The sequence below is a fragment of the Paramisgurnus dabryanus genome, chromosome 9, assembly GCF_030506205.2.
Source record: "Paramisgurnus dabryanus chromosome 9, PD_genome_1.1, whole genome shotgun sequence".
Lineage (NCBI taxonomy): Eukaryota > Metazoa > Chordata > Actinopteri > Cypriniformes > Cobitidae > Paramisgurnus > Paramisgurnus dabryanus.
Window position 1 is genome coordinate 19,120,212 of NC_133345.1, and position 16,526 is coordinate 19,136,737.

The 16,526-nt window shown below is 36.6% G+C and overlaps 1 protein-coding gene across 1 annotated transcript in view; it reads left to right on the plus strand.

The window, feature by feature from the left end:
* Nucleotides 1–16,526, plus strand: part of lekr1 (Leucine-, glutamate- and lysine-rich protein 1) — a 119,917-nt gene that overhangs the window by 48,329 nt on the left and 55,062 nt on the right. The window contains exons 6-7 of the mRNA XM_065282673.2: nt 8,078–8,263; nt 14,858–14,939. Of these exons, the coding sequence (XP_065138745.1) occupies nt 8,078–8,263; nt 14,858–14,939 (268 nt within the window). The remainder of the gene's footprint in view (nt 1–8,077; nt 8,264–14,857; nt 14,940–16,526) is intronic.

The following is a 16,526-nucleotide window of genomic DNA, read 5'->3' on the forward strand; positions in this document are numbered from 1 at the left end:
CCCATGGGGTGTGTGTCTTCTCCCCACAAACGGTTCGAACCGCCTTCTCTCTGCCTGATTCCTGTGTGCGCATGCGCTAGTGTATGTGTGTCATCTAGAGGTGAATGAGTACACAGAGCCAGACTCCTTTGAACCAATGCACAGGTATTTTGTTTACAGTAGCCTAAGGAGTGTTTAGACTTAGCTTTTTTTACTGCCATCCCCTAGCTGATTTTCAGCACGTGTGCGTGTAACATATACTGTACATGTTTTTGAATTGAGCATGTGCACACGTTATGAGTCATTTCGGTAGAAAGCACTCAAAGAATGTTACGGTTGACTATTTGTGCCTGTCGAATCGGTTCTGCTCAAAAATAGAGAATGTACATGTGCACATATATATATATATATATATGCATATAGATATATTTGTACCACAGGGCTGTTGAAAGCTTTATTCTTATTGGTTGAGAAGTCTTCCACAGGTATATTTCGATATATGCACACCTGACTTAAAAAAAAACACCAGAGCAATGTCTGTGGTTACCGTGATATAAGCTAAATTATTGACTCCGGTCCTTTGAATTATTCGGGGGGGAAAAATGCACACTTGCGGTGTAACGGCACTTCACTTGTGCCACATTACCACCTTGAGTGTGTGTAATTTTTTTATGTGGCCTTTTGTCAATTATTCTTTACATATATATATGTATGTATGGGGGGGCAATCTGATATGGGTGTGGGTACAACAATTATGTGCTGCTACCTGTCTGTCTGCTTTCCACGGTTATGAGAGTTCAGGGGAGGCAAGTCGAGAGGTACACTATAAAAAATTCCTTGTTCCACTTAAATGTTTATGTTTAAACAACTTGAAATAACAAGTATCATTCAACTTTCTTGACTATTGAGGAGTTGGCATAAATAAATACAAAAATAGGTTGAATGTGTTTAAGTTCTTACAACTTTATTTTTATCAATATAATATCATTATATTCTAACTAGTCAATGACTTATTTATTTAAGTTGTTTAAACTTAAACAAAGTGCAACAAGGCATTTTTACAGTTTATCGAAGACATAAGTTATAATAAAGAAAATAAAAATATAATGTATACTGCAATAAAGTTACACCGATGATAAAGGCTCGGTTTTAACCAGGGCCGTACACAGGGGGGTGGCCCGGTGGCTAGAGCCACTGCCCCTCTGCCCTAATCGGCTGGGGTGCCCCTCTCACCAACCGCCTACACCGGTCAAAGGCTACGTTCATACTGCAGTCTGAAACGACCCAATTCCGATTTTTTTGCCCCTATGCGACCTGTATCTGATCTTTTCATGGCAGTCTGAACGACACAGATCCGATCTTTTCAAATGTGACCCAGGCCACTTGGGTATGTGGTCCTGAATCCGATACGTATCCGATCTTTTGAAATGCGACCTTCGTCTGAACGGCCAGGCCACATGGATCCGACCCGTACGTCACTGATACGCTACAAACGTCATAATTCTGCATTGAAGTAGGCAAGAACGATAAGATAAACAACAACCATGGGCGACACTGCTCCACATCATTAAATTTTGGCCGTATGGGTGCACACGTTATATGATTTCACATATAACAGCGTTCTCCAAATATATTAATATAGCATATTATTATAATGCTGCGAATAATATGTGAAGTAGCAGCTTTCAATAAATATTTTTAAAATGCGTTTATAAATCCAACAACCCCTGTGACCGGTCGACACGTCCATAAGAGGTTTCTGTTTATAAACCATTGCCTCTTTGTTTCTACATTTAAAAGACAAAGCTGGCAATTCTGGCTATACTTTCGTTCTTTTAATAATTTCTTTATTTTATTTATAAATCACTCTGGGTTATTTGATTTATCTCTTTGGCTTGTGTTTTGTTTCCGTGCACTTGAGGCATTTTGCACATTTGTTCTGCACTTTGTTACTTCTAACCTTATTTTATAAAAAAATTGTATTTATAGTAAACGTAAATTCTGATCTAATTTAAGTCTGTAAATTTTGGATTGCGTTTCGTTGTACTGTATCGATGTTGCGCTATTGCGTGCTGGCCATGCTTGCGCATGCAATTTAGCCGAACGTGCTAGGTGCTCTTCGTCTCATATTTAGGAGTTCATCAAACTAAACATTAAAAAACGGATGTTTTTCGACGGGTATAAGTTTTTAAAATGTATTTAAAACAAACTGGTTATTTTGTCAAAAGTTAAACTACAAAACAGGTAAGCCGTTTATTTAAATTTCGGTGCTGAAACGGAAAATATCTGCACCAAACCTATATTTATGCCTGACACGACTGTCTTCGTGTGTTCACTTTCAAATGATAGCAAAGAGATTCCTGAAATAAATAATTTCATCAGGTCTTTCTGTATCTAAAGTGAATACAGAGATGATCAAAGTCAAAGCAAGCAGGTATTTCTATGCTAAATAATAACGCGTAGTGTCTATAAAATCATTAATTTCAGTGTTTTTCTTGTTATAAATTAACGTTTAATGAATTGTATGTATATAAAGCTTAGTTTTTATCATTTACAGTAACAAACACAAATTATTTTTCATTTCTCATTGTCGTTTTTTTTGTCATGACTGCTTTGACGCGCTAAATCTCCAAATTATATAAAAACACTGAATTGTAGCCGGAGTTTCCAAGGCAGGATCTCCTTTATTTTTTTTAGGTGTAGTTATCAAAATGTTTTTTGTGTGATGTTCTGTAGATCGTGGCTTTAAAATGATACGTTAGCTTACAAGTGATGTCCTTGACCGTGGAGTACTCTTATGCGCATGCGGGTCACTTCTGGGTCATTTCACGTTCACACAGGAGATCACAAAAGGTCGCATTTTATTGGAAATGTGAACGGCCTTGCAAAAAAATCTAATTTTTTCAAAAAATCGGAATTGAGCATTAAGCCCTGCAGTATGAACGAAGCCAAAGTGTTCTTTTACTGCTCGTCTAAAGATACGTATCTGGTAATCCACTTCATGATTTCCCGCCGGCTCCGCAGCATCTCTCACAATCTGTGTTCACTCTTTGAAGGGCGGAGAGGACAGTTTGTTTTATTAACAGGTAGATTCATTACATTACCTCAGTTGTTGAGCTGCTGAATTAATTTGGTATTTTGAAGCCTAGAGAGGTGGTGTACTATATTTATTTTTCGCTTGCTTGTTTTCTCGTTATCTAGACTAATTTTCTCGTGATCTCGACATAACAAAAGTTGTATTCTTGTGATGTGAATAAAGCTTACGTGTACTCAATAGAACGTGTTGTTTTGTTTGTAGACAGCAAAAGCATATTTTGCTAAATTAGCATGGATGAACAAATGAGATTTTACTTGGATCAGGGATTCGCTCAAGATGAAATAGATTTGACAATTTGATAGTGGTGCATTTAGGGACCGTCTTTAAAGTAACTCCATAATCGTTTCTACTTTAAATAAATGGAATGACTTAAAGTCAACAAACAGTCACAAAACCAACTGTAAAGTGTTCATGTGGTTGTCAACTATAACGCACACTTTTTTTTAGATTTTTGATATTTATTCAAATAAACTCTTAAATACTATTGAAGATAGAAACGTGTATTATTACTTTAGAGATGGTCCGTAAATTCACGAACATCAAACATCCAACTTTATTTATTAATTAGGTTTATCAGTTAAATTACATTATGACATTTGGATGATTATGTCAGGATAACGAGAAAACTACTTTTGTTATCTCGAGATCATAAGAAAATTAAGCCGTGATTACGAGAAAACAACTTTTGTTATGTTGAAATCACGAGAAATTATGTCGTGATTCGTGATCACTAGAAAACAAGCAAACCAAAATAAAAATATGTATGACCTCTCTCAGCTTCCGTATGTTTTTGTATTTCTGTTGATAATGATTTGCGCTCGGTCTTAAAGGTCCTAACAACTTAGCAAGTAAATAACAAAAAAATCCACATTCTTAAAATTACCGTGATTGTCTAATAAAAGTAATGTACCCGGTGAGACCTAATATAAACAACACAAAATCTGCTGTTGTTGGCACACTTTGTAGACAAAAAATAAAAAAACAATGATTTCACAAAAAAGAAGAGAGAGTTGAAAGGGAGGCTGCAAAGGCAGTTCAACATTGCAAACATGGATTCAAAGCTTCAGCACGTAAATCATTTAGAATATTAAGCAGTTTGTCACACTTTAATTCTTGTTATTAAGTATAGTTTCCATTATAAACACTTTTCTCATTTAATACTAATCTGTAACACATTTATAATATTTTTGTTAAAATCATATAAATCGTGTCGCCCCAGTGCCCCCTTTTTAGTTTGGGCCACTGCCCCTCAAAATGTCTGTGCACGGCTCTGGTTGTAACAATGCAATGTACAATGTTATTTTATGTAATTGCTTTAAAAGTCAGTATTTTGATAAATCTGTAATGTTTTAAACACATTTATAGAAAAGAACCATTTTTCAATATTTTACTATGTTCTATATATATTTTTACTAATTTAGAAGCCACCAAACGCTTCCATGTTTTCCCTATTTAAAGACTGTTACATGAGTAGTTACGAGGGTAAGTTTGGTGGCACAAAATACAACTTTTGTTTGGAGCCATAGGAATGAATGGGGCTAGGCTAAATGCTAACACATTCAAGAAGCGCTCTACAAAGATTAAAAGTGCACGCATTGAAAAAATATAGGAATGTATTAATTCATCATAAGTTGAGGTAAAAACATAGTTAAATATTGAAAAACGGTGGTGTTTTCTTTTAAAGCACAGTTTAGAGTCACAGACATTTTACTGTTGGTGACCCATAATAGTAAATATTTGTTTTTGTGCCACAGTGCTATAATTCATAAAGTTTAATTTAAAAATATGTATATTTTCTAATTAAATTATCGTGATGAAAGGTATTATGTTCAAAATTAGATATTTTGCAGCAGTTTGGTCCTTTTCTTTAATTTGATTGGTTGAACAGAGAGGCTACAAATGAATCACAGCCATGTCGAACAGCTCTTTCTTATGTGATTTTTCTTTAATTATGAACAGAATGATTGGTATGGACATTTCAGAAGTCTCTTTGGTACAGAAATATCTTTGATTCCTGATTACAGTTCATACCCAAATCTGCCACCATGGTGCATACAACTTTGGAAAACCAAGGCAAGTTTAAACAGTAATGCAGGGCGGGGCTTTAGGTTGCACCTCCTACACACACACACACACATGCAGATACTGTAAACACACACTTACCTAATCCAGTATTATGTTAAAAAGTTTCATTGAACCCAAACCCATGCTGGGTCAACACTAAGAGCTGCTATTCAGGTTCTTCGTCAGCTGAAGGAGACAGGTATAGTTTAAATCTGGACCGTATGTGTTTGTGTGTTTGTTTGTTTGTTCATGTGCTCTAGACAGCAGGTTTGGGACCGAGTGGCGCATAGCTGAAGGTAACCGCCTCATGACCTGAAGTGTGTCAATCATTAGACGCAGGCTCCACCTTTCTCTGTGTCTCATTCTTTCTCGCTCTCTTTCTCTGTTTTGTTTTGCTATGTTTATGTACTGGCACTTTATTGGTCTGGCTTGTTGACGGGAATTTCTCTGTCTGCCGTCGATGTGAAAAGTTCTCTGGTATTTTCTCACACATCGGAGAATCTCTATGTAGTTATCTTTGTCATGCCATGCACGAGCACATCAATGAGCTTTTACAGAGCGATGCCTTTTGCCTTCTCGGTTGAATGATTTACTGTGTGTTTTAGTTTCGTCTCACTTCATGTGTATACAATCTCATGCATTCAGAAGATTTAATTACATTTTATTCAGAGAAATAAAACATTCCCCAAAAAGTAAAAAAAAAACATACACACAAGCAATATCAATAAACTTCTGAATTTAGCTTAAAAAGTATGCTTGTGCCAACTTCAAAATAAATACCATCATGACATTTTTGGACACTATGTCATAATACTGTCTGCTTTAGAGGGTGGGAACCATGCTCACTAAATTATCCTGCATCTCAATGAATTTATTGTCATAAGTGTAAATGTCAGCAGCTTAGATTAGCAATCATTTTGTTTTGTGGTTATTACCTTTTACAGAGGTTGTATTTAACTCTATATAAGGAATAAACCAAAGTTAAAGAACACCTTTTGTCCGATTCACGATTGTACATTTCCTTTGGTGTGTAAATGTGTATTATTACATGTTAACGATATGCAAAAGGTACAAACCCCCAAAGTAAACGATGACATGAGTTATCATCTTCAACGTAAATCTCCTTTCTTGGACTGCAACAAACACATGGATTGTAGGCAACAGTTTACTTCCTGGGATTGGTGATGTAGACAAGACCGACATTATCGTAATTCCTCCCACTTCGGACTCACAGCCTGTAAATTAACCCCTGTTAGCATTGCGACCAAATCTTTCAAACATGGTAAGGAGCGTCACATTTCCGGCTGACGTCGGAGCTATTCAGGCCAATCACAACGTACAGATTAGCTAGCCAATCAGGGACACAGAGCTTTTCAAATCTGCGCGTTTCAGGAAGAGAGTAAAATCTGGAGCTACAAAAATGTATGGTATGTGGAAAATAATGGGCCCTATTTTAACGATCTAAGCGCATTGTCTTAAGCGCACAGTGCAACGTCTAAATAGGCGTGTCCGAATCCACTTTTGCTAATTTAACGACGGGAAAAATGGTTTGTGCGCCGAGCGCATGGTCGAAAAGGGTTGGTCCTATTTTTTTAATGAGTAATGGGAGTATTTTGGGCGTAATGTGCAATAAACCAATGAGAGTCTCAGCTCTCATCCCCTTTAAAAGCCAGTTGCGCTGGCGTTATGTTTAATCCCTATTTAGATGACGGATTTTGTAAACGGAAAAACTAAGCGGAAGAAGAAGATCCCAGGTTTAAGATTAATGTTAAATAATTGTGTTGTTTTACACTTGTATTGAAATTGTTATTTTTTTATTAAAACCTTTAAAACCCGTTTTCTTTTAGTCATGGAAGTAAAAAAGCAGACTTTAAATTGCTTTAAATGTATGGCTATCCAATATCATCAAAAATAATTTACAAGTATGTAAGAAAAGGTTTGTAGTGTAAAAATACTTTATTTGTAACAAACAGGAGATAAAGAATTTACAAACGGCCCTCCACAAGGTTCAGCACTTGGACAGCGTCAGTTTTTTTAAGCATGACTTAAAAATGTTTCTCATCTCACCATATCCACAGGTACAGAGTCATCATATACAATAAATCTGTGAGGTAGCATTTAAAAAAAAAAAAACATTTAAAAACAGATGCATTTGTTTAAAGCAAAGCATTTATTTACTTACCAGGCTAGAGGTGAAGCAGCTCTTTACGTCTTGTAACGTCTCATAATTAGTCCTCATTTATGTCCAAGAGACTCAATAATAATCTTTTACATTCAATCCTTTAATCTTTCATATTTAAAAGCATTTTTGTGCTGCTGCGCATTCATGTATGTGATGAGCAAACCCACGTTGACGTCCCGTTAAAGGTGCATACTAATGCGCCCTTTAAATAACAAAAAACATATTGCGCCATTGACTTTAGACTTTAGACCAGGCTTTTGTTGGTCAATGGGTAGTCTATTTTAGTTGCCTCAAAATAGCAACGCGCCAACAATGCGCCTGAACAAACCTCGTTTTCAGACCAGAACGCCCATGGGCCCAAAAGGGGGCGCAAAGGCATTTGCTATTTAAACAACCATGGCGCTAAACGTGAAAATGATAATTGCGCAGGGTGGAAACTAGCAACATACACTTGCGTCGCGCATTGCGCTGCATTGCGCTGCATTGCGCTGCATTGCGCTGCATTGCGCTGCATTGCGCCGGGTGTAAGATAGAGCCCAATGTGTTTTATAACCATAAACCTCGCAAACACATTGTATTATACCAAATACACAAAAAAACGTTGTTTTTAGCAATGAAATAGGTGCCCTTTAAACCAATGCGTTGGCCACTACAAGTTCCTTTAAATTATTAACTAAACTCCATCACTCACAAATCAAATGAGTGTAGATAAAAGTAAATTGTCTCACCATTTTTACAAATAAATTCATTTTCAGAGTGTGTGCACCTGCAGCACGAAGTGGGCAGATTGGAGGAGGAGCTGAAGAGGCTGCCGGAGGAGATGCCTGACTTGAGGGAGTGTCTAAATGGTGCAAGAGAGCAGATTTTGCAGTTGGAGAGTCAAGTCCAGACCCAGAAGCTACTGCAGAATCAAAACCAGGAAGCCCATTCTCTCATACAGGGTGTGTATATTGTATAAGTGTAATTGTTTTAATGTTAAAATTTTTCTTGCTTGCTGTGCAAAGACAACTATAAGTTTTTCGTTATTAGATTGATTATGTAGTTGTGACCGTGTGCCAATAGAATATAATGGAATGGAATAGAATAGTATAGAATAGAATATACTTTTCCTGATTGGTTGAGCTAGTTTGTGCCACCTAAACAAATTCGTTTGGTGCAAAATGTACACACATCACCTTTCACTTACTAGTAACCATAGCATGCTGCCTGACCAGTGAAGGACACTTTTTTACTTTCCGTCTCAATCTGTGTATCAGTGCTGTTTATCCATGCACATCTGGTGTGTTGAGTTTTTGGGTAATGTGTGTTTTGGGGCTTTATTTATTTGCTAGGATTTTTCAGTTGAAATTTTTGCGTATGTGTTTAACCTCATTCACACATTGGTCCCAGAAAATACCCATAAAATTGGCAGACAAGCTTCTGTGTGAGTGCAAACACATCCGATAAATGTTCTGGGATCACTCCCGGAAAGAGGACCACGTAACATTGCGGTAAGATACTCGGAAAGCTAAACTCTGGGGGAAGTCCCTCCCGGACCGAATTTGGACACCCCTGGTCTAGGTTAACTATAGACACATGTATAAAATCTGGCCATGAGTAACCCACTTCTAGCCAGTGTAAACTTGAATTTAGTTACATGCAAGATTTGTGATGTTTCATCATGTAAGCAAAGTCAACAGTGATTACAAGGTGTTTGGTTTCATGTATTTATTTATTTTATTTCATTTACTTTTGGGCAATGGATAGATGTCTATAACATATTTGAGCTGTCTATTACATGACAGCCTTGTTTTAGACCAGACTTCTGGGCTGTGTTTGGACGGCTGTTAGACGTCTTGAACACAAAATTGCTCGCTGGATTTAGACAGGTGTTTTGGGGTAACAGTCTCAACTCCCCTGCATGTGGCACACATAAAGTTTTTGAAAGCCAACAAGCCCACCATAGGAGCTGTCTGTTTAGGTATAGTTCACACAAAGCTAAAAAAAATCATTGTTTACGTATGTTATTCTAAACCCGTGTTGTTATTTTCTCTCTGAAACACAGATTCTTTTTTATTTCATAGCTCTTCACTTACAAAAACATGCAGTAGTTGCCAATCCCTGTCAAGCTCCAAAAAGGACAAACAAAAGCACCACGAGTACATCATCATAATTCATAGTCTTACGGATGGTCAAGGTCACCACGAACTAGCCTCATACTGATTTTCCACCAATTTCCCCTTTTATTTCATTGAAGAGCAGTATGGAGGTTTGGAACGACATGAGGGTGATTAAATAATGACATAATTTTCTTTTCTTTTGACTTTTCTATTGAAACCAGAAGTGGAGACCCATTATTCAATGTCCTAATCAGCAGCACACACGTTCTTTTCTTCCACACATGCAATTATTACATTAACACGCTCCACTATCAAGTAATCATTGTTCTGATTGCTAAATGGAGCCGAGAAAATTTTCCTTTGAATTTGAAGAATGAAAGAAAAAGAGAATGTTAATACCTCTCCGAGTCTGTCTAGCCTGGTCATGTTACAGTGACCAGAAAGCAATTATCAGTTCATTACTGAACAGAAAAAGCCCTCCTTCTAACCACTCTCTTATTCCCCTATCGAGAAAATGTCAGACTGACACAAGCAGAGCAGTGGAGAGCACTTTCACCAGAAAAAGCACCACCTTAACCGCTCTCAGCCTCTCACAAGCAGCCAGTCAGCCAATTCCCCAACAAACAGGCTTAACAAAACAGAGCATTTTTCTCTGGATGAAAGCGGTCTGAACCAATCCCATCAGGAAGCAAAAGCCCCGTGCTCTGTGCAGTCCTGAAATACATTGTGTTGTGGTCGAATACAGTTACCAGAACAGAGCTGAGCAAACCTGCATGCTCGCTGGCTCTTTGAGAACAGAATGATTGTTTTCTTTATAAGCTGTGATGGACTGTGGCTTCAGATGCTAATGGCTCAGCCCTCAGTTCCTCTGGCAACAAACGCGTTTGTTTCTTATAATTTACTCTTGTTATACACCCTCTTTTGTGCGGTCGCTGCATTTGCAGTGTGAGATCAGGCTACCGGCTGTTCTGTTCTAATTATTATCTCCTCACTATATTGATGTGCCCTACAGTATGGCCTGTGTGTTCCCAAGAGATGTGCTTCAGAATTAGGCTAGAGTTTTACAAATGATGACTCTCTGGATCTCAGAAGTCCTGCAGCCTCTCTTCAGTATTTTTGTCCTGTGGTTTATGATGCTAATCATTAGGAGTGTAGGAGGAAAGAGAAAGAGAGGTCAGAGTGACTTGCTCTGGTCGGTGGCAGTAATGGACAGCCTCTCTTTGACTCTACACATCATTTCATTTATTTGAGCACTCACTGCCAAGACCTGTGTGTTTTTCTGCACGTCTCTGCCTGCTACAACCGTGTCTTTCCGGTTACATTTACATTTTGTGTTTTTTTCAATACAAATTTGTCCATCTTATCATTTTTTTATCTGAACATAGGTTCACCTGAGCTTGTTTTCATGTACAGTATAGATCAGTGGTAGAGAATCGTTTACATCATCATTCAGAATTGAAGTGGGACATCCAGGACTTGAATAGACTTAACAAGCAGACTGCATAATTGAAATTAAGGGATATAGACCATTTTGCAAGATGTGGTAACACTTTATTTCGATAGTCCACTTTAGACATTTTACTAATTATAAGTAACTTTGCAACTACATATCAACTACCAATCTTTAGAGAATTAGTAGACTGTCTGCTTAATATCTACTAACACTTTATTGTGATGATATCTCAACAGACATTCAACTGACTATAAGTATCTTTTCAGGTGCATGTCAACTTATTCCACTAACCCAAACCTCTTCCCTAACCCCAACCCTTACAGTCTACTAATACTCTAATGACAGTAAGTTGACGTATAGTTGCAAATTATTGAAAGGTAGTTGGCATGTAGTTGCAAAGTTATTTATAGTTAGTAAAATGTCTAAAGTGGACTATCAAAATAAAGTGTAACCCAAGATGTAAACAACACTGGTCCAGAAGCTGTTTTTTTTAACACTGAACAAAATATTAATATTAAAGGGATAGTTCACCTTAAAGGACAAGTTCGGTATTTTAGACTTAAAGCCCGGTTTTCAGATTGTTTATGGTGAAATAGAATGGTTTTGACTGAAATTTCGACATTTGCGGCTGCCCTGAGAATTTTCACGTGTTTGTGTTTCAGCTCCTACCTTGGGTGTATAGGTGCACTGAAACAATCCTTCATAAAATGCATTAAACTTTCGTTTACAAAGACGTGAAACTCACCGAGTGGTCAGGGGTGTTAACTGATATGCTCACACAAAAATCGCTGCAAAAGATGCTTTCCAACAAGTGTTTTAGCAGTCGTTGTTAACTTGTGGACCTATTTTTCCAAACACCTCACACCCGTACATTCTTCCGCTTAGAGCTTGAATAATAGACACTCCAGCCCAGGTGGTGGCGCTAATCCGCCATTGCCAATTGCAAGAATACAAACAAAGTTCCCGGCGCGGAGTAATACCGTACCTCACAGGACATCTAATACAAGTCCATGGGGCTGGTAAAAACTACGATAAAACCTGTTGGAATGCGTCTTTTGGAGCGATTTTTGTGTGAGCATACCAGTGAACACCCCTGACCACTCGGTGAGTTTCACGTCTTTGTAAACGAAAGTTTAATGCATTTTAGGAAGGATTGTTCCAGTGCACCATTAAACCCATTGTAAAGGTAGGAGCTGAAACACAAACACGCGAAAATTCTCAGGGCAGCCGCAAATGTCGAAATTTCAGTCAAAACCATTCTATTTCACCATAAACAATCTGAAAACAGGGCTTTAAGTCTAAAATACCGAACTTGTCCTTAAAAATGAAAATTTAGAACTGAATCAAAATGTAAAATAAATGTGAACTAAAAAACTTAAAAACAACAGGAAGTGCATCTGGACCAGTGTTGTTTACATCTTGCAAAATGGTCTATAGAAGGATGCCAAGAAACTGCTGTCGTTGTAGTTACTGTGATACTTCTGCTTTGTTTATCAGTCGTTAAACGATGCGCCGGATGGTTGCTGTGATATTTGTCCCGCCCCTCCTCCACTGTGATTGGACGGCCGTGTGACAACTGACATTGTAAAGTGGGAATCCATAAACAGTTTCCATAAACATTCAATTATATTATTGATTAATGTTTAAACATATTGATATTTTTATATACAGTACCGTGTAAAAACTTTGTTGTTTTAATGATATCCATATTTATTTTTCACTTTTTTTATATTAAGATACAAAAGGAAAATACAGGGAATATGTACACAATATGGCTTTTCAGGTAAACGTGAGTATTTAGTGTGTGCTCTCTTGGCACTTAGCACATTTTGAACTCTTTTGGGGCTATTCGATTAGAAATTCGATTTTCTGCAGAGAGCCTGCAGGTTCCTGTTATTGCGTAAGTGTAAGGAGAGCTCACACTTTTACACTTAGGTTTATCATTTTAATCTAATATGCAATAACACTGCATACACATTTCCTGTATTTTCTGGATGTATTTAAACAAAAAGGCATAAAAATAATGACATGTGGTCACTATACCATTGAACACACAACAAATATAATGGTGGCCTATACAATTTTTGAACACTGCTGTTTATTACCAACTTTTTACTGCTTTTTGACATTTTGTGATGTTGTATAAATCAGCAGAAAAAGTGTATTGCATGAATTATTTACTTTTCTTTTTTTTACTGTTGATTTCTATTGTTTAATTTCCAATTCATTATCCTGTTTATATTAAATGTAAAAACAAAAAATAAGAGCCAGTTTAGCTGATAAATGCATAGATATCCTCTATGTAGGATGACTGCAGTAGCACAACTGTAAATCTCCAGCTACTCTCACTCCTACAGTTTTCTGTCATCCTCTCTTCTCTCTCCTCTTTTAAAGTGTCTACAGTTTCAAGTCCTTGGCTTTCTTACGAGGTCCCTGTCTCTTTGCCTCCTTCACTGATCATGAGAGCAGGGTCGGGTGAATACACTCCCCTGAATGCTGCATCGGGTGTCACCGAGCTGACATGATGAATGAGAATGCTTTTACGGGCCCGTGTTTGGGTGTAGAGTTCACCCTCAATTATGGCTGCTGGCAACCAACCGATAGCCACCAGATTATCCTTCATTGCTTCCTGGGAGATAAAAAGCAGGGAAGGGGGAGAAAAAAGAGAAAGAAACAGAGAAAAAAATGACTCTTTATTGGCTGAGGAGGAAACAGATGAATTGAGGAAGAAAACCAGATGAGCGTTTATAAGGGATTGACAAAACACAGAATTGGGACAGAAATCTGTTTGGAATTTTAACAGTGCGAGTAATCCTCGAAGAAACGTACAAACAAATAAAAAAGGGTTGATTTATTTCTCCATCTGTGAACATTTGGGGGTATTTACACTTTCTTGGTTTCGCTGATGCCATACTGTAGCTGAAATTATGCTCATAAATAAAGCAGGTGTAAATGCTGGCACAATGGAGGCACGATGGAGACGTGTAGTAATCGGATCACTCTAACAATCTCTGGAGGAATTTACAAGATCCGACTCGGCCAAGGGCAAATGAAGCTTTACTTGTGCCAAATGGAACTACATACTTAAACTAGAAATCACTGATGACCAATCACCTTCTCTGTTTAGTTTTGATCAGCCACATCAAGTGCAGCAAAATGTTTGCACATTTGCATATAAATTGGGAATAATAGATATACAGTATTCTTTCCAAAGTTTGGAATTACTAATCATTAAATGTACAATAAACTAATACTTGCGCAAGACAATGAATTAAAACATTTGTAACTATTGCTTTTTTTAAAGTGTTTTTTTTTTTAGTACAGACTTCATTCAGTATAGAGTAGCAGTAAGTTTCATTATGATATTGAGTTCAAGTTTCATCACATGCATGTTCCCATTAGAAGATTTCTTTTGTGATAGGCATGGCTTTATCAAACTTTAGTACCCTTTTCTAATCATTTATCATTATGCGCTTTTCTTCTTTGTCAGATATGGCCTTTTTTGACAGATGTGGCCAGCATCTCAGATGTTTCTCTAGATTGTTTCAAATAGGTTGTTCTGTTCAATAAGGCTGCAAACGGGACATGCAATAAGGCTGCAAGATTTTAATGTGCTTTGATGTGTCTTTTTTGTTGCTCTTTTAAGACAGTAGTGCATGCAAGAACCATCTTTTCTCAAAAACTAACACCATACTGAGGGGTGTTTAGAGAAATAAAGTGTTTCTCAAAACCAAAAGTTGACTTGCAAGTGTAAAGTAGCTTGTACAACTAAAAGTGTCTAATAACAACCATTCAACTTTGCTAATAATAAGAAATGTCTGCATAAATTGCATTTTAGAATATCTAAAAATAGAAAAAGTATTTAGATAATAAATTACCTTACCAACTTGGATGCATTTAGTTTGCTATGGGGCATGTTGTTTTATATTAAGGTATCTTTTCTGACTTTAAACTGGCTACATGTTTTATTTTTGTTCTTACAGGCTTGAGGGAGGAGGTAAGGGCCCTGGAAAAAAATCTTGAGAAAACCACGCATGAACGAGAGCATGTAAAGAAACTACTGGAGTAAGTACTGTATTTACACTTTACTAAATATGTATGACTTTCTTCATTATTGTTTTCACTTTAACCAAACTCCAGTTTCCACTAGTTAAAAGGAAAGTGTCATTTAAAGGATTTTTGGTGATAGTTTACTTGAAGGGGTGTGCATTAGACTGACATGATACCTTCATAATCATGACATGACATGTGTCGTGAACATGAAGGAGATGTTATGCATATTTATGACAACTGTCAAAAATTGTCATTTGTTTACTTATGTCATTTTTATGCAAAGATGACATTGTTTGAGATGTCTTTGTTATGACAATTTGACATTAACCAATACATGATAACTTGTTAACAATCTGTAATAAACATGACATAACAGAATAATGATCAAACAGCTTTATGGGTTAACATTACATTAAACTGTCATTTAAAAGTCATTAAGTGTTAATACTCTGTCAAATAGTTTTAAAACAGCATCATGAATATTTTTCTTGACCTCAACTACAGTGGTACAAATTGAGTTTGTCATTAAAATGTCAATAAGTGTTAATACTAAATTTTTTTTAAATACCTTAACAAAATGCAACAGATAGTCAAAAGATTATACTTAACTTTATGTATGTGCACAGTACACACAGAGGGTTCTAAAATTTTCTGACATAAAAAAATATATTAATTTAATTAATTTATTTGTTGCTATAATTGCTTCTATTGTTTACCTCATTTGTAAGTCGCTTTGGACAAAAGCGTCTGCTAAATAACTACATGTAAATGGAATGTAATTTAATGTAATTAACTGTTAACCCATTATTGTACTGTTTTCATTTAATTTAAGGTGAATCGGTCTCCAAATGCAATCAAGTATAATTTGATTAATTGTATTATTATTATTATTATAATTATTATTATTAGATGTTTGAACACCTGGAGGAAAAAAAAACATTATGAACTGAAGAATATTTATAACTGTTTGACAGAGTATTAACACTTAATGACATTTTAATGTCAGATTATATTTGTACCACTGTAGTTGAGGTCAAGAAAAATAATAATAATAATAATGACATTCTAAGGAGAAATTCAATGTGTATCACTGGTTAAAAGTGGTCAGTTATGTTGTCTTGGTAATGTCAAGTTGTCATGACAAGTTATGATGTACAGTATTGGTTAATGTCAAGTTGTCATAACAAAGACATCTCAAACAATGTCATATTTGCTTTAAAATGACATGACTGATTAATGACAGTCGTCATAAACATGCTTATTACATGGCTCTCTGGAATGCTTGATTCTGATTGGTCAGTTGAGACATTTGCAGGTTCGTTCTTTTCAAATAATAACCGCTCCTAAATAATAACGCATAGCCGGACTACTTGCACGAGTAAAATCGCTCCGCGCCAATAAAGATCAATAAAGATTACTGTCTGTTTGGCGCCATCTTGTGACAAACACTCGACAACCACGACAAGACACAGACAGCTTACTGAGACTGAACTTGACAAAATAGAGCATGACAGCTACGAAGCCAACATACAAAAAAATACAGAATGGCCATTAAAACTTCTCAAAGACTGGCTAAAGAGAAAAAAATGGAGACAGACA